The sequence below is a fragment of the Anopheles funestus genome, chromosome 2RL, assembly GCF_943734845.2.
Source record: "Anopheles funestus chromosome 2RL, idAnoFuneDA-416_04, whole genome shotgun sequence".
Taxonomy (NCBI): domain Eukaryota; kingdom Metazoa; phylum Arthropoda; class Insecta; order Diptera; family Culicidae; genus Anopheles; species Anopheles funestus.
In genome coordinates this window covers 94,994,298-95,012,229 of record NC_064598.1, presented here as the reverse complement: position 1 = coordinate 95,012,229, position 17,932 = coordinate 94,994,298, and the positions used below count along the sequence as shown (strand labels likewise).

General features: G+C 46.7%; 1 protein-coding gene across 1 annotated transcript in view; it reads right to left on the bottom strand.

Annotated features, from left to right (window-relative positions):
- Nucleotides 1-17,932, bottom strand: part of LOC125764649 (protein dachsous) — an 83,074-nt gene that overhangs the window by 4,684 nt on the left and 60,458 nt on the right. Inside the window, exons 4-12 of the mRNA XM_049429084.1 lie at nucleotides 6,051-6,231; nucleotides 5,457-5,945; nucleotides 4,773-5,383; nucleotides 4,248-4,713; nucleotides 3,675-4,177; nucleotides 2,102-3,602; nucleotides 1,637-2,009; nucleotides 402-1,540; nucleotides 10-315 (exon numbers count right to left, since the gene is read on the bottom strand). Coding sequence (XP_049285041.1) covers nucleotides 10-315; nucleotides 402-1,540; nucleotides 1,637-2,009; nucleotides 2,102-3,602; nucleotides 3,675-4,177; nucleotides 4,248-4,713; nucleotides 4,773-5,383; nucleotides 5,457-5,945; nucleotides 6,051-6,231 — 5,569 coding nt within the window. The remainder of the gene's footprint in view (nucleotides 1-9; nucleotides 316-401; nucleotides 1,541-1,636; nucleotides 2,010-2,101; nucleotides 3,603-3,674; nucleotides 4,178-4,247; nucleotides 4,714-4,772; nucleotides 5,384-5,456; nucleotides 5,946-6,050; nucleotides 6,232-17,932) is intronic.

The following is a 17,932-nucleotide window of genomic DNA, read 5'->3' as shown; positions in this document are numbered from 1 at the left end:
TATATTTACCGGAAAGCATAGCGTGATAGGTGATCTGCTGGAACACCGGCGCATTATCGTTCACGTCGGCAACGCGCACCGTCAGTGTGGTGCGAGCAACATGGGCCGAATCGGAAGCGAGCAGTCGTAGCAGAAACTCGTGCCGTTCCTCGTAGTCTAGCGGGCGTATTAGAATAATTTTCCCACTGTAGCGATCGATCGCGAAGTAGCTTGTGGCATCGTCATCGTTCAGTTCCGCGAAACTGTACGTCAATGGTGGATTGGTATCCACATCATTAGCTGTGATCGTTGTCAGTACCGTTCCGACACTTGTTCCTAAAAATAGAATCAGTAATCAGTTAAATTCCTGACCCCGCATGTACGATCGCGTAATGTGGATGGGGGAATGTGCATTGCCTTACCTTCACTGACGCTGATGACGGTGTTCGGTGGAAAGGTTGGCTGGTTGTCGTTGACATCCACGACGTTCACGTTGATCGTAGCCGTTCCCGTCATCTGCGGTACGCCTTCGTCGGTGGCAATCACCTTCAGCTTGTACTTGTCGCGTATCTCCCTATCGAGCACGATGTTCGTCTTGACGATTCCGCTAAATGCCGGTTCAATGATAAACGCATTGTCGTGATTTCCATCCACGATGTGATAGAGAATGCGTGCGTTCGCTCCCTGATCTGAATCAAACGCACCGACCTTGATCACGAACGTGCCCTTGCTGTTGCTCTCCCAGACGGAGGCCGCGTACTGTTGTTGTGTGAACCGTGGCGCATTGTCATTTTCATCCTGCAGTTCCACGACTATCGACGTGTAGCCGTACAGTAGCGGTGTACCATCGGTACGAGCTACAGCGACCAGTTCAATGCCCTCGCTCTTGAGACGATTGAAACGTTCGTAGTCGAGGTTTTGCGAGTTTCGAATTCTAATCTCGCCAGTTACGGCATCGATCGAAAATGTACCGTCCTCGTTACCCGAACCGAAGCTGTAGATGATCTTCTGTCTTCGACCATCGCTGCGTACGGCACTGAGCTGCAATACCGGCTGACCGACAGGTGTGTTCTCGGAAAGCGTTACGCGGTAGGAACTGTTTTGGAATCGCAGCATCGGTAGCTCCTGCTGCACTTCACCGACACGCAGTTCGATTAGCCCGGTCGCTATCTGCGGTGGATTGCCCTTGTCACGTGCCGTAACCTCAATGTGCAGCAAGCGACCATTTTCGCTGGCCAAACTTTGGGTTGCGCTTAAGGCACCCGTCGTAGGATTGATGCGGAACTTGCCAGTGCTTGCGTTTTCGTTCAGACTGTAGACGATTTCACCATTGCTACCTTGGTCGCTATCGGTAGCTGAGATGTGCAAGAGCGTTTGTCCCGGTTGTACCAGTGCACCGATTTGCTCCCGAAACGGATACTTATCAAACACGGGTTTATTGTCGTTCACATCTGCTATGATGACCTGGACGGGAACGTTTTGCGAGCGTGCATTGTACCGTCCGCCATCCATTGCTACTACCATAAAGTTGTACACATTTTGGCGCTCTCGATCGAAAAGTCTGTAGTAGAAAAAAAAACGGAGCGTTTTGTCACATTTGCTTGATGTTTTGGAAGAAATTGCTCAAAGACTCCTAAGGTGTATAGAGTGTACTTACCCAGCAGTAGTGATGACTCCAGTTTTGCTATCGATATTAAACAGCCATTCGGTAACATTGGCCAGTGAGTATACGATACGAGCATTAATGCCGACGTCTGCATCGATAGCTTTCACAGTGAGCACTGTAGTTCCAATTTGAGCGTCTTCATCGATCGTAGCGATGTATTTCTGCAGCTCAAATTTAGGATCGTTATCATTTTCATCCTCCACGCGTATGGTGATGTTGCAGTGTCCCTGATGAGATACGGGTGATCCGCGATCCTGCGCCGTAATTTGCAGTACGTATCTCGCGTGTACTTCACGATCTAGTGGACGAGCCGTCAGGGTACCGGTGTGTAGGTCGATACTGAACTTGTTGCCCATGTTTCCTCCTGTGCGAGGGATAGAGCAAGATGTCAAGATTAAGTAATGTGAGCTTATTTCACACTTTTATGAAAATTTTCTTGAAAGATGCTTCACTTACCTGAGATACTGTAAGTAATTTCACCGTTCAACCCATCGTCCGCATCGGTAGCAGCAACGGTGTGTATAACCGAGAGTTCACTGTTTTCGGGAACTGCCAGTGGATAGCATGAACCTTGCACAAACTCCGGTGCGTGATCGTTCACGTCAGTAATGCGCACCACAAGAGTAGCTACATCGAACTGTGCCATCTCCTGGCTGGAAACGGAAGCTGTAGATGCTTTCTTAAAACGACCACCTTCCGTCACGTAGATTGGTATGGTGTAGATGTCCTTAGATTCCCGATCAAATGTGCCACGTGTCGTGACGATTCCACGAACCGGATCAACCGCAAAGTGATCGTCGCCGATGCCTTTCGGTATTTCGTACGTAAGATTGAGCGAACCACCGGAACCAGCATCCGAGTGGGATCTGGCCGAAACGCGTACCACAAAACTACCGCTCGGAACATTTTCCGTTATGTTGACGTAATACACTGGTTCGACAAAACGCGGCGGATTGTTCGTCATGTTCTGGATAACGATTTGTAACGTAATCTTGGCTTCTCGCGATCGTGGTGAACCGTGATCGCTGGCAGATATTACTAATTGATACTTGCCACTCACGGAGTTTCGTTTTCCACTGTCCATGATGAAGTTGCTGCTGAAGGGTTTGGCTAGCCGGATAATGCCGGAGTTCGAATCGATCGTGAAACGTTCATCTTCGTTGCCACCGACGAAGGTGTACGCGATATGACCATTTTCACCGCTATCACGGTCTATAGCGACCACATGCGATACGATTTGATCAATTTCTAACGAATCGCTAATGTACACCACACCGTCTGCCGTTTGTGGGATCACAAACTTTGGCGAGTTGTCATTGACATCAGTTACCATGATGCGCGCCGTGGCCGAAGTGGTAAGGCGCTCGGTAACGTTTGATGATTGATCGGTCGCTTGCACGATCAACAGGAACTCTTGAATATCCTCATGATCAAGTGGTGCCAGTAAGGTGAGTGATCCCGTTAGCGAGTCGATGGCGAAATACTCTTTCTGAGCAGGATGGGCTGATTTGGAGAGGTTATATTTAATTTCCGCATTGGTACCGGTATCGTTATCCTGTACAGTGAAATTATACACGATTGCTCCAACCGGGGTGTCCTCTGAGACGTAGACATTGATCGGATCGCTGGGCCATTTCGGAGGATTGTCGTTCACGTCGGCTATTTCTATCTTCACCGTGACGGCGGAACTCTGAGGATTGTTGCTAGCGCTCGTGTCTAGTGCGCGTATCTCCATACGATACTCGCTCTGCTGCTCTCGGTCGAGCTGTCTAGCGACGACCAACTTGCCAGTGTTACGATCGATATCGAAAGCACCTTCGGTTACATCGTTTGTTAGCGGGGTGAGTGTGTAGGTAATGTGCAAATCGTTGCTGCTCGAAATGAGATTTTCCATATCTGATTGTTCGTTGCCACTGATCGATCCAATGATGTGTCCAACACCGACATCTTCGCGTAACTATAGATATGGAAAAAAACAACGATAAATTCATGAGAATCTACAAATGATTTTTTGTTATTTTATACTTACTCTAAACACTAAACTGGAACTGGTAAACGTAGGCCGGTTATCGTTGAGATCTAGCACCTCGATCCGAAGCAGACGAACCGTTTGCTTAGGTGGCTTTCCGTTGTCAGTAGCGGCTACCGCTAATCGGTAGATTGTTTTCTCCTCGTGATCCAACGACGTTTTAGTACGTATCACACCACTCATCGGATCGATGGAGAACATACCGTACCCGTCAGAATCACGGCCCTTGAGAATGGAGTAACTGATCGAAGCATTCTGCCCATGGTCGCGATCGATTGCTCGAACTTTAACTACTTCGGTTCCAATAGGTTGTTCCTCGCGTACACTAACGACATCCTCTTGCGGGTCGACAATATCGGGAGCATTGTCATTGACGTCAAGTATTTGTATTTGGACCGAAACTCGTGAGCTTCGATAGGGAGTACCTTGATCACGTGCCTCTACCACCAGATCGTAGGAAGCTTTTATTTCTCGATCAAGCGAATCCCTTGTAGTTATTTCACCTGGAATAGTACATAGTTCAATACCCATTAGTACGATGTTTCAAAGGGAATATTTCACTTTACAGCTTACCTGAGACGGGATTAACCTGGAAGCTAGTATTACTCGGTATGAGACTGTATCGCACAACAGCATTAATGCCCGCATCGGAATCTGAAGCCGAGACGGTACCGATCATGGCACCGCGACGCATATTCTCCTCGATTTCAAACTCGTACAAACTCTTCGCAAAAATGGGACTGTTATCGTTGGCATCCAGAACGGTGACGATTACATGAGCGGTCGCTGTAAGAGTCGGCACACCATTATCGCTCACTATCACAGTGATGTTGTATCGCTCCTTCACTTCTCGATCAAGCCTTGTCCGGAGATAGATCCAACCGCTGTTGGGGAAGATACCAAAAATTTCCGCTACCGGCTCGTCAGGTGACGCAGGTTGCGTAGACTTGCCAGTACGCTGGTGATCCTCGCCAAGAATTTTGTACGTCAGCCGGGCATTATTACCCGTGTCGGCGTCTGTTGCACTGACTTGAAGGATCTGTGGAAGGGAAAAGTATGTAATACAAACTCCCAGAACATGTCGTTCCTTTGGATTACCTGTGAATTGCTGGGTGTTGATTCGATTACCGTGATGGCATATTCGTTCCTCTCGAAAATGGGTGCATTATCGTTTACGTCCTGTACCTCCACCAGAATGGTAAGGTTGGTGGAAAGAGATGGAGTTCCAGAGTCGGATGCCGTGACTACTAGCGAGTGCCGTTGCATGGACTCATAGTCGAGAGGACGCGCCAAGGTTAGATGTCCACTACGGCTATCAATGCTGAATAAACTGGTCCTGCCACCACTCTGTGCATTTCCTTGTCCCGCCAACATGTACGTTATGACACCGCTCATGCCAGAATCTTTATCCTGCGCGTTCGCTTCGTACAGCGGTGAACCGATCTCCACATTCTCCGGAACAGAGATGCGCACTGTATTCGATTCGAACTCTGGTGGATTATCATTCACGTCCTCGATGTCGATATTGACCTGCGTGTGACCGTATGCCGGTGGATCGCCACTTGTCGCTTGGATGTTTAGCAGCACCTGGGGTTTGGTTTCATGATCTAAAGCATTCGCCACCCGAATGTTTCCCGATACCGGATCAATGGCGAAGAATCCGTCAGGATCTCCGGAGTAGATGAAGTATCGAAGTGATCCGCGATTTCCTACGATGGTTAACGTTTCGTTGCCTATTAGCTTCACATTGTACACTATAAGGCAGCGTCCTGAGTGACTTACCTGAGTTGCTGCTTGTTGCCGATACCGTACCAACAACTGTGTTCCGTTTCACATCTTCCTTGACGTAGTAAGTGTAGCGCGGTTTGTCAAAGATTGGCGGTCGCTGCGTGGCATCAATGACGCTAATGAACACCTCCGCGTCATGCGTGGAGCGAAGACCACCGCCATCGCTGGCGGAGATGTTTAGCCGATGGTACGGCTGTGTCCGACTCGAAAGCATGTTTGGGCGCGTGACAAAGATTTCCCCCGTCAAACGATCCATACGAAAGATGCCGGCCTCATTACCAGCCACGATGCGATAGCTGATCGTACCGAAGCTACCCGAATCCGAATCGGTGGCCACAACCACAACAACCGGCGTAGATAAGAGCGAATTCGTCGGCATTGACTCACGCAATGATACGTTATACTCGCGAGGGTAAAACGTCGGCCGATTGTCGTTAACATCGGTTAGCTGAATTTTTACCATGGCGGTCGTACTGAGACCTCCTGTGGAACGAGAAGACAAGCAGAAAGAAATCACATTTCAGTGCCACCCGTTAGCAGCATGTACGGACTACGGCAAACGTTGAAGATATCCCAGTTGTCACATACCTCGGTCCGTTGCTATGATGGGAAACTCGTAGGAATTGCGCGTCTCGTAGTCCAGCTCGCTAGCAATGCACACCTCACCGGTGCTCGGTCGGATCTCGAACTCGCTGTTCTTCTTATATCCCTCGCCGAGGGTGTAGTTCACCATTGCGTTAACGCCACAGTCCGGATCGGTAGCCGATACCTGTAATTACGGGCCGAATCGATCCCAGCCGATGATCGAGAAAAAGGGAAGAACAAATGAACGAAACGATAGGTTAGAATGCCGACTTTTTGAAACAAATCTAAATCCTGCCCATTCCCTTATGGCTACGGTAATGGGCCGCCGGTTCGGCCATCATTAATTCTAAGCGCTCGGGCAACTGTACACGTGTTTCCATTGATTATCGCAAACGTGGCGCAATTGGCGCAACCGACGTCCGTGTGTCTTAGATGAAAGATTGATCGAGCACTGTATCGTCGGTACGCTTTCTTTGATCTTCGACCAGTTCCTCATCGGCCATTACCGGTTGAGGATCGTGGCGCGGTGGAAGGTTTCGGGTGCGGCCTAATGTGGAATTAAATTAATAATAATTATTCCATGGAACCGTCCGTGAAATCGGTCCCGCGTGCGTTCCATGTGCGCATCCAGTTGCGCTAGTTGAGCTGAAGTTGCCAACTTTCCCGTACGGGTTGGTTCGGCTGTTCCACTTGTTACTTTATGTGGGTGCCATAAGTAAGCGTTATTGAAATGAAATGGATTTCATTCGATTGATCGTAAAGCGATCGTATTTTCCTTTAATACATCCGTCGTTAAATTGTGCTAATACCAAAGGCAAACATTGTATTCTAGCGACAGAGGCTAAACTTTTCACTCAATACGTTAGTGGACGAGAGAGTTTTGTATTATATTTACATATGACGCGCATACGATAATGAGTGACTGATCTTTGAACGAATGGACAACAGTGTCTTCCTCGAATTTCTCGTCCAGTTGCGTTCCAGATTTGTGTTGGACAGTGGCAGAATAGTTGGATGGCCGTGTGAACATTCACTGTGGTCGGTTAAGATCTTACCCGTAACGATTATGGTCGAGTTTACGTTTAATACCACCGCAGTAGTCAATAAAATTAATCCTTCGCAAATGTCCTTAACAATCACTGCCGTTCGGTAGATGTGTTACGAGTTGGAGAAAGGCGAAAGTAAAAATCCAGAACCCACCCATGCTACCCGATTTGAAATGGCACAAAAAAAAATAACCGTGGAACTATACATATTGCGATGAGGGCGAAACAGAAATGGGCGAAGTAAAAGAGTAATGCCCAATTGGTGTTTATTCTCCCCTTTCATCGAATCTTGGATTGTGGAAGTCCTGCATTGGATGTAGTATGAGTGTGTGTGTGTCCCAGGTTACTGCCAACGCTCAGAGATGAAGATGGAGAGTCACATAAAATACCCATATTCGTAATTCGTGTTTTCTTGTCTTATCCCGGCCTGTTATCTTTTATGACTGCACTGCACTCCAGCCAGCGGTGGATGTTGGAACTTTCGACCAGTCTCGCCTTCCCGAAGCGTTGATGTCCTTCCTGGCGTCTTGATTTAATGCTCCGGCGAGCTTGGGCGATTAGACTCCGAGGGCCATATGATGTGACTTTTGTGCAAAAACGGACAGCAGAACCGACAAGCCAAAATCTTTAAGTTTCACTGTCCGTAACGCTGTTGCTTACATATTTTCATTATTATCTCGAAAATATATATATTTTCCCTTACCGGCACACGGCCAGTAGCTGGGTAATGGTGATTGCAGCAAAAGAGAGAGAGAGAGAGAGGGAGACGGAGAGCAGAAAAAAACTACCAAACTAAAATACAGTTCGAACAAATCAAGCCAACGAATGAGGTGGTGAGACAAGACGAAAATCATCTTCCAAAAATTCGCTAAAGCAAAACCAAAACAACAAACAAAAAAAACAGAAACGACAAATGTGCAAGCGAAAAAAAACAACCACTCTAAAATGGTTTGCCTTCTTGGCTGTGAAGAGAAATGAGCCTTCATCCTTTATTTTTAATGATTTTCTGAAAGATGCGTTTCTGTGCCGATGTGTCTCGCTACCGCATATTATCCGATCCTGGTGATCCAGGCATTCCGGTGCGGATAACGATCGGACACGTGAGGGTGACAGTGAATCATATGTACACATACGCATACACAGGCGTACACACGAAGATTTAAACGAGTGGTAAAGCAAGGATCGCAAAAGTCCTTTCTCCTGATTTGGTGTGCCAGCGAGTGGCATGTTTTGCTTTTGGACGTGTGATTTTTCTCCAATGGCTTAAGGTTTTTTTTTGGTTGTGTATCGGTTTTTCTTTTCTTTATACACTAAACACAAACCGCTGCCATTGACAACGGCATATTTGATGATGACACCAAATGGTATACCGCCAACAATCGACAGTATTGCTGCACCTTTCGACAGTAAGTTTTGGGATGCTGTGGTGCATTTTTCATGCGTCTCACAATCGGTTAGAACGGAACGACTTGCCACCCGAACAGTGTATCGCATTTCGCAAATTTAACCAACCAACCGTCCTATCGGATGGTTTTAATCAAATCAGGTGCATGGGTTTTTATCATTTAAATTCGAAGTGAAGATTAATTCGATGGGATCATAAATCAATTTGCGACCCAAGATGGTTCGCTCGGTTGCAGTGGGATGACGGCACGTTGTGGGAGAGCAACGGAAGCAACGAGGTGCCATTCGCGAGGTGCCTGCTGAACGGTGTTGTGCTTGCTGGAGGGCTAACACGATCTTATGCGATCGCAACACGTTATCTGCACCTCGAGATCCTTGCCTCGAGATTCTCGCCGTGCATCTGTGTGTCCCCGAAAAAGCGGGGACAAACAGAAGGTGGATTGGTAGATGACGAAACAGCAAGACCTCGTAGCCACGTTTAGCATTGGTGGTGATCGGGTTTGCGATTACGCGTGCAACACTCAAGCTTAAGCAGGAGCAAAGCCAGCGGATGCATTTTTGCATTCGGACGCATTTTCCATGGGTGTATGAAAAATCTGGAGAAATCTCTGGGACATATTTCTAAGTATTTTTGTACGCATTTTAGGCGGAGACATTTTTGGTCGTTTGTAGGGAATTCTTTGCTTTAAAAATCAAGGATTCTTATAGAAATAATGTCTGAAGTTGATATTACCGATGGTAGAATTCACGATTATTCACAAGAAAAATAATGAATTGACATTGCGACCTAATTTCATAGGCCGCGTACTGTACCGTTTCATTTCCACGACTCCACAGCACCGTTTGGTAGCAATTTTCTGGTTTTCAGCCCACACCGGTGCAGCTAGTGCTTTAATCCACCCACCACCACACGATCCGGTCATCGCAAAAATTGCCAAAGCTTTTCGGTGCGCTCAGCCTCCCAGAAGCATAAACCCACAAATGCCTAACATACGTGTCGGTACGGTTTGCTACTGCCGCTTCTGCATGCGACGGATGACACTTCTTGTGCAGTGTGTGTGTGTAACAATTTCATTTCCCTTCACCACCAACGGGGTGGGTTAGCGAGTATGGCGATTTGGTGCTGACGGTTTTCGTGGACCAATTGCAGCATCAGCCAACATTCAATGAGGCATGAGTGCATGAATGAAAAACGGTTGAGCCCCGAGCCGGGCGAACCCTGAGCAGCGAGGGCCGTTCTTCGGCCGACAATTCCAAACCGACGACGCGCCGACGGTTGTTATCATACGCCGATCTTTTTTGCAGTATTCATTTGCAATCCAAATAAATTTATGTATATATTCGCGTTCACGTATTATGTAGATGCTGACGCGCTTCTGCCCTGGAACGCTGGATGTTAAAGAAGCAGTGAGCAAAAAGCAGTGGAGTGCAAAAAAAAAACCGACAGTAGAAATAAGGCAATTCAATAGACAGATCGAAACGCACGGAGAGAAAGAAAGAAAGAAAAAAAGCACACACTTACAAGCGAGAAATAAAATGAAGGAGAAAAGACATAACGAAAGGATAATCAAGAACGTCCGCCATCGCCCTGCTGTGGAGCTTTTGCTGTCCCTGCTTTGCGTTAAGGGAATATTTAACGAAAGTTTCCAACAAAACACGATCCCGTACGCTGAAGGGTGCAAAACGAAAGAGATCGCTTTCGGTATAGGAGTGCCTTCGTGCTACGGTGAGATCCACAGCATCCTCGGTCCACACCTGAGAGGAGATGGGTTTGGGGAAGCCCTCTTTTCCTACTAGAAGACAGCAGAGACGACAGCTCGGGTTGACATTTTCGACGCTCGGCGATGGAGATACGGCCAGTGAAGTACGTGAAGACCCCGAACAGGCGGGGTACGCTTTGCCATTGGCTTTTTTTTCCATCGCAGCATTCAACGCCCGTAACCAGGCGCTTCGAGATCTAGCCCTGCGAACGCTTCTCGAAACGTCGAACGAAGCTTATCTAATTGTAATTAAAACGGTTATCTAAATCTTGTGGTAAATCAATTAATCTCGAAACCTGCACCGACTACACTTGGACTGCACGGTTGGGCCACAGTTTCGCTTCGGGAACTTCGGGATTGGGGGGTGGCGGTGGGAAACGTTTCGGTGGGCTATTTTGGAGTCCGATTGGTTTGCCTAAGCGCTTCCTGCACATGTGCAATTTAACCGGGAAACAGGTCGTCCACCACGCACACACACCAATAAGCGGAATGAGGAATGTTTCAGTTTCACCCGCAGATCAGATCGTACACTGGTGGATCGTTTCGAATTAAGTATTTTAAGTGGAAAATCGACCTACTAGCCAATGCATTGAAAGCTGTGAACGTGAATGAATGGGCGTGTGTGTGTGTGTGTGTTTGACCACTGCTGCAAAGGTCACAACCTTTGTCTCACTTTCGTACCAGATTGAGCAACCCTGGAAAACTCGACCCTATTACTTCCGAGCTGACGATTTTTAAGGGCGTACCGGGTGGACAAAATTAGGCCAGCTTATTAGGGGGAAGCTTTTCACACAAGGCAAAAAAAACCATTCGATACGCGTTCTAGTGCAATCGATCGAAACGGAGTCAACGCGAAAGAATGTGAAATAAATATCAACTACCCAGAAGGAAAGGGAGCAACAAAAAAAACACGCATAAATGTTATAATTAATGGTAAAAAAAGAGTATCGTAATGAACTCTCCTGCGTATTCTAATTAAATAAATATATTCCACCGACTCTCGTGTCCGCCCGACGTACGTCATTCGTCTCCAAAAGGCGCCTGCGACGCAGTTTTTTTTTTCTTCTGTTCCTTCACATCAGGACCCAGTTGTTGACGGACATTTGCGTGGATACGATTTGTGCTCTGGAGATCGGGTCCATTTCAGCTCACTTCCCATCATCCGGGAGATCTACCAGCGCGCGGTGGCCTTCAGCATATTCGCGCTATTGCGTTCTCTCTCTCTCACACTCAGCATCATCAGCTGCTTCCCTCGATTAGTTTTCATTCGCTCATTAAATCCGTTGGAGGCTGCGAGCAGTTATCTGGACAGTAAATTTACGTTTTATTTCCTTCCCTTCTTTTTTTTTTTGGGTGACTCAACCACCGACCCGAACCAGTTCGTATGGTTCGTCCCGTTGTGTGAGCAGTGCAATAGTCCCAATTCTGGTTCTAACGTTCCTACGTAGTGTGCTGTGTCGACTGTGACTTTCCCTTATGATGGGTTGGGAGTTTGAAAAATCGGTCACAAAATTTTGCTATTCGCGTATTTTGAACTCAATTTTCCACTCGCATCTATCATCGATTTTCATTCTTTCACGATCGTCCTTACTTCTGAGGATAGAACAATTGTGATAAGAAAATTGTTTATACAAATAACGGACTGGTTAATCTCCTCAAAATCACTTCTACGTCTACCCACACCACAAACAAAGCGATTACTATTTTCAACAGCGTCCAAACCCGGAATGAAACTTATCTGAAATCCGCGAGATTGAACAAAGATATAGTTTTAGGCAAGGTTTAAAGATTAGAGAGGTTGAGAATGAAAGCACATGAGAGTATCGTTCAAATCGAACCGAAATGAGCAACCTTCCAGCAGTAAGTTTGTGTAAAATCCCGAACACGAACACTGTCGCTTCAGGTTGCGAGAAATTCCAACGGCAAAGGTTTCGTGACGGAGAGGAATGTGGCAACGGTAAGGAACGTGCAAGTTTTGCAACTCGTTCTGCGCCATATTTGAGACAGTCTTTAATTGGGTGGACAGTTGCTAACGTTGCTCAATTAGAGAAGCTGATGAGCGATCGTAAAACCGCGCCACGATATCGAGATGGATCGATTGCGGGAGATTGAGTGATTTTTTTTTCATTCTCGGAATTGCTTTGTTTTCTTCCATCTGTTTCCTTAGGTGGACACGTGGACCACTTTTTTGTATTTTTGATTCATTTGAGATAAACTTCAGAAGGTTCTGTTTGTAATCATTTATTTAAAAAATGCGAAGTATTTGTGTTATTTGTGACGGAAGCGTTTTGAACAAATATTTTAAGTAGTAGTGCCGGTAATCAAAGCTTCTTTTGCATTAATTCCAACTCTCTCGATCGTACACGGTCGTCTATACGGCACCTTGACGTTGCACTTGCACACATGACCCCGTCATTCCACGATTATTGAGAAGGTCGAGCGTGAAAAGTGGAGTTTTATCCGCGCGAGGTCGAGATCCCGCGCGAAGGTTTTGGTATTTGGAGCAGCGATTAAAAAAGGCCAAACCGGGACCCGGTGGACAACGCCACCGCTCTAGCTGCCGGTGGGTGGCGGGAACGAAGTGGTTCATTTCACCGAAACCGAAGCACGCCAGCAGAAGAATGATTAATGGGTTGGCATTGTGAGCTAATTATATTTTAATAACATCACTATCGCCATTATTCCCGTGTGATACATTAAAAGGCTTCTTCGTCTATGCGGTGTGCCGGACCGCACAAACCATCAAGGGGCAGCCTTTTTTGTGTGATGGGACGCCAGACGCCTGCACGACGATGGGCTTGTCCCGTCCTGTTGGTCACCTGGGCTGCGATGGCTCATTCCATCATTGGATGGCTCATAAAACTGCGCAGTGACTTTCGTGGCCATACTCCCTGGCCGGTTTCCGATGTGTTTTGTAGTTTTTTTTTCTTTCGGGAAGACTTTCCTTTCCTGCGTGTGCGTTTTTTTTTTTGGGAGGGAGGAACGGATGGTGTTCTCGCAGCGAAAGAATGGAACAGACGAAGAAATCGTTTTGTTGATTGACCTAAAACGCGTCTAATGCTGTTCCTTTTTCTCCTGCCTTTCGCTCAATTTCTACGCGAACCATCCACCAGCCTATGAACGAGGGGCGGTTTTTGATAGAGTTTAGGGTGCTTATGTGTGTATGCGCGTCTGCCGCGCGGGCGCGCAAAAAAAAAGAAGCTGACCATCGTACTTGCCGGACGAGGCATTAGAAACCAAAAAAAAAAATCAAGAAGAAAAAAAACATCCCGAAGTGAACGTCGTTTGTTGGAAATTCCGAGCATTGTTCTATGCTATCACGCTCGTCGGTATAAAAGACTTGGGTGCCGGTTAAAGCGACGAAACGAATCGTACCGTGATCGTAACCGGCCTGCCATGCTGGCGCACGGCTATTCAGACTGCACCGTTTTGAGGGTGCTCATAAAATTCACTACTTAACGCACACACGATCCCCACCCGGTTCCCTTCACCTTCCTCCCCTCTTCACTCTTCCCCTTTCTCCCTTCGCTATTGGACCGTTTGTCTTTTCATGCAGCAAAACAAACAATGTCTGAGTAGTACGTTTTTTTTTGTTTGCTGCCATCAACTTGCTTTTATTTTTCGCCTGTTTTCTAGTCTGGCCGACCGTAGTTTCGCCTGTGTTTGGATAGATGGGAGTGATTCTACCATCACTTCCAACGGTTGGCGCATTTATAAACCTCGAAGCAACCGGCAGCCAACGGCAGCGAGGGATAGAAACGTGTGAAAGGGTTTTATGTTTATTGCCATACGTATCCCGGAGTTCGGTTCTTTGATGATCAAGTGAACGGGAGGCAACGTTCGGGCACTCATTCACATGCCCGTGCTGGTTGTGGGTGAAAGATATCAAATACAGCGGCTTGAGGGTGGAGTTTTTTTTTGCTGCTTAAATCAATGCCTGGTAAGACAATTCGACCAATCCATTCGAGTGCGATGGAAACATGATCATGCTCTCGGTGGATCAAAGTTTGCGAATGCTTCGATATAATCGAATTGAACCGAACGGTAGATTATAAATGTGCAAATTAGTGTGGGATGCACATATTCCCCGATGCAAATGAAACTTAATTCGAAAAATGAATCTTCGAAGCTAGCGGAGTTTCGTACAAATCGTTGGTGAGAATCCATTTGAAATATATTATAGCAATGGACTGTTCGTCTGTTCTTTTTTTTTCACTACTTTTTTTGTTACTTCTTCTTAGCCGAACCAGCAGATGCATACTCAAATTTTCCCGCTCGAAGGAACTCGTAACACGAGTAAGCAGAAGCTAGACAGACAGTCAGCCTTATATTGCACCTGTGTTTCTTTGTTCTCAGTAGCATTTGGGGGGATGTTTTTTTGGGGTTTTGTTTTATGTTTGTTTGCGTTTGAGCTTTTAATTTAGATGAATTGAAGCGGCTTCTGTTTGATGTAGGTAATGGGTAAGTAATAATGGAAACAGCGATGATTTATGCACGGTGGTGGTACACGATGGACGTACTAAGACAGCTCCCGCACTAGAACAGAACATTTTTCGGTTTGGGGTGGGTTTCAATGTACCGTACGTACAGTGATGCTTCACATTTCACCCAATTAAGTCAATTTTCTAGTGCAAAGATGTTGCCAAAACAAAACAAAAAAACACAACATCTGGCAAAGTGCTCGATCCGACGCTCGAAAGGAATCGAGGAGAAGGAAAAAAGGGGAGGCGGGGTGAGAATTCATTTCCCTCACCAGGGGCGTACCGTAATCTTCGATCGGGTCACAAATCAGGGCGAAAACCATACCATTTCGTAGATCAGCAAAACGGAGTGTTAATTTCCAATTCTGGTCGAAGAAAAGGGTCAGTACAGCCCCGGATTTACAAAAAGGAATGTTTTGTTGAGGCATCGAGCGACAGCGACGTCTTTAGTTGCGAAACACACTTACGTGGAAGGGAGGGGTCGGTGGAGGAATAAGAGAGATTTTTGCTGCACACTGTACGACCCCAAAAAACCTGTGGAAGAATGTCTTTCTCAGCCGATCAGCTTGTTTTTTTCGTTGCAAAAAAACCCCTTCCGAGCAAACGAGAACTGGGCAGACCAACCCGGAACCTTTTGGGTTAGTTGTACGATATATGAACTCGCTTCAGATTAATTGATCGCCATTTCCACCTCGCAATCAAACGAACAACGCCACATTAATTTCGCTTCCCTTTCCATTTGGGTGAGAAAAATCGATACCTTTTTTGCGGTGGGAAGCGTCCTGCGGAACGTAGACGGTTTGCAGCAAGGTGCAAAGGTGTGCGCAAGAGGTCCTGCTCAAAAAAGCGCACCCTCAGTGGATGACTGCATGTCCCCCTCGACCTCTAAACCACTCCACTCCTTCCCTTCTGATCCGTATTGCGCAGGTATGAGTGTATGATGCAGCAAGGAAGGATCGACACCAAATCGGGGACACAAAGAGGGAAGTGCAAAAAACATGGCAGATTTTTTTACACCAACAAACACCATATGCAAGGCCGATGGCGAAACCGAACCCGGGGGGGGGGGCGGTGGCGTGTACCGGGACACGGGAGCGCAAGTCTGTCGGGGTGACAAGATTTATTTCAACCGAAGCCTTATCTACTCATTTCATTTCATAAATTAAATTTTCGGAAACTGAGCCCATCCCCATACGTACGGCAAGCGCTAACGGCTGCGGCGTTCTGTGCCGCGGTGATATTGTGGAGCGGGTTTACTCCGCGCGCTTTTTTTTTAGTTGTTGTTGCCTTCATTCAACCGAACAGTTTTAATGTTGGCACTCGCGAAGTCTCGAGGCGAAGGACTCGCGATCGCAAAAAGTAAAACGCAAAAAAAAAGAAAAACAGGGAGGGCATGGATGTTTTGTGAATGTCGTAAATCGTAGCTCAATTTTGTTGCATTCGATAAGACGGAACCGCGACTGGTCGAGGTAGGCAGTATGCATCATTCCAGCATTTGGTGTATGTGTATGGTGTTCGTCCAATCTGTCCTTGTGTAACAAAAAGGATGCTGTCGATCGTAAGCCACTCCGAACCGAATGCGGTTTCGGCAGACGCTCCTTAATCCAATTAACGGTTAAGTACGTCCTGCAAATAGCGTCCAGCACGGCTGACAGCTCGTGCAAAACGGGCATCAGTTGGTGGGAGGAATTTCTTGCCAGAAAAAGAAAGAAAGAAAGAAAAACCCCCGTATCTATGTCTGGTATCATCGAGCGTGGTGGTTTAACCTTCACGAGTTGGTAAAGCATTTTAAGCGTTTTGCTTCACTTTATCTGCATATTGTCCGTTTCCCGGCGTTTTCTTGAAGACTCTTGACTTGACTTGAAGAAACGGACTCCAGAGGGGAGGAGGGGTCTATGCAAAAATCTGATCCACGAAAGTCCTTTTTGAATGCAGGTCACACGAAACCCCATCAACGAGCTCGACGAGTGTGCAGGCAGCAAACTCCATCAACAATCAGATAGGGCGCGAACAGCGAACAGATGGCAAAATTCGCTTGAAGAAAAAAAAAAGAAACGTCTTCGTCGAAGGGTTGGTTCGATTTTGAGGATTGAGGAGACACCGCACTACACGGCGGTAAGCACATTTACATTAATTTATATGTATATATGAAATAAATAATGTCACTGCCGAAAAGTTCACCCAAAAATGTGCTTTGGCTTTAGGTAGCGGCAAATCGATCGCTCGATTGGACCGTTTTGTGGATTGCGGTACCAGCCCCGTAGGCAACGAATAACGCAGCCGAAGCATAACAGGTAGATGTAGGATTTTCGGTAGCGACCGAACCGTTCAAGAGAAAGGAACCCAGGGAGATACAGCCGAATGTCTACAGCGCAAATCACCCCAAAAACCGCGCGAAAAACGTTTCGCATTAAACGAGATCGATGTGCCGTAAAAGGTATTTGGTCGCTTTCCGACTGCGTTTGATGGTGTGGTGACGGTTTGGGATATGTACGTTCCAGGGCACGATTTGGGATGTGATGGATGGATGAATGAATCCCCCTTGCCGGATGTTGGTTTATGGTGTGAACGGTAAAGCCGTTCACGCCGTAAACATCGGAAATCTCTAAACCAGAAGCCAAAAAGGACATTTAATGTCGACAGCGAAAAAAAAAACACAACGCGGGCAAGCGTCACTCAAGCCAAATCCTTCGGGTTCCTTTTTGAGGATTGATCTGAATCTCTGGAGCCGCTGCTTCGAAAATCCTTCCAAACTGGACGGTGATTGTTCGGCACGCGCATTCCACGTCTTTTGTAGCCATTTTTTTTTCGTTTTCCACCGTGATGTGTCGATCGCGATTCATCTGCGTGATGCTTAATTTACCATTTCGCTTAAAGAGCCTTTAAACAAGAGTAAACCTTCCGTTACAACAGCGCAACAAAGCAAGCAAAAAAAATAATAAAAACAATCGACCGTTCGAATGGAATGAGGATTGAATGCAACGACATTTAACCGAGGAAAGTCGCGCGATCGAAGTTGCGCGATAAACGTTTGCATATGTGGACGGTAATCGTTGATGTGAGGACAGAGTACACGACTGCAGCAAGGTTAGGCTGTAGGAATGTTGGCGACAAACATGGTCGAAAATGTTTAAGAGACAAACACACACACACAAATGCGCGCACTCCTCCATCCGATTCCCGATATCCCGTCG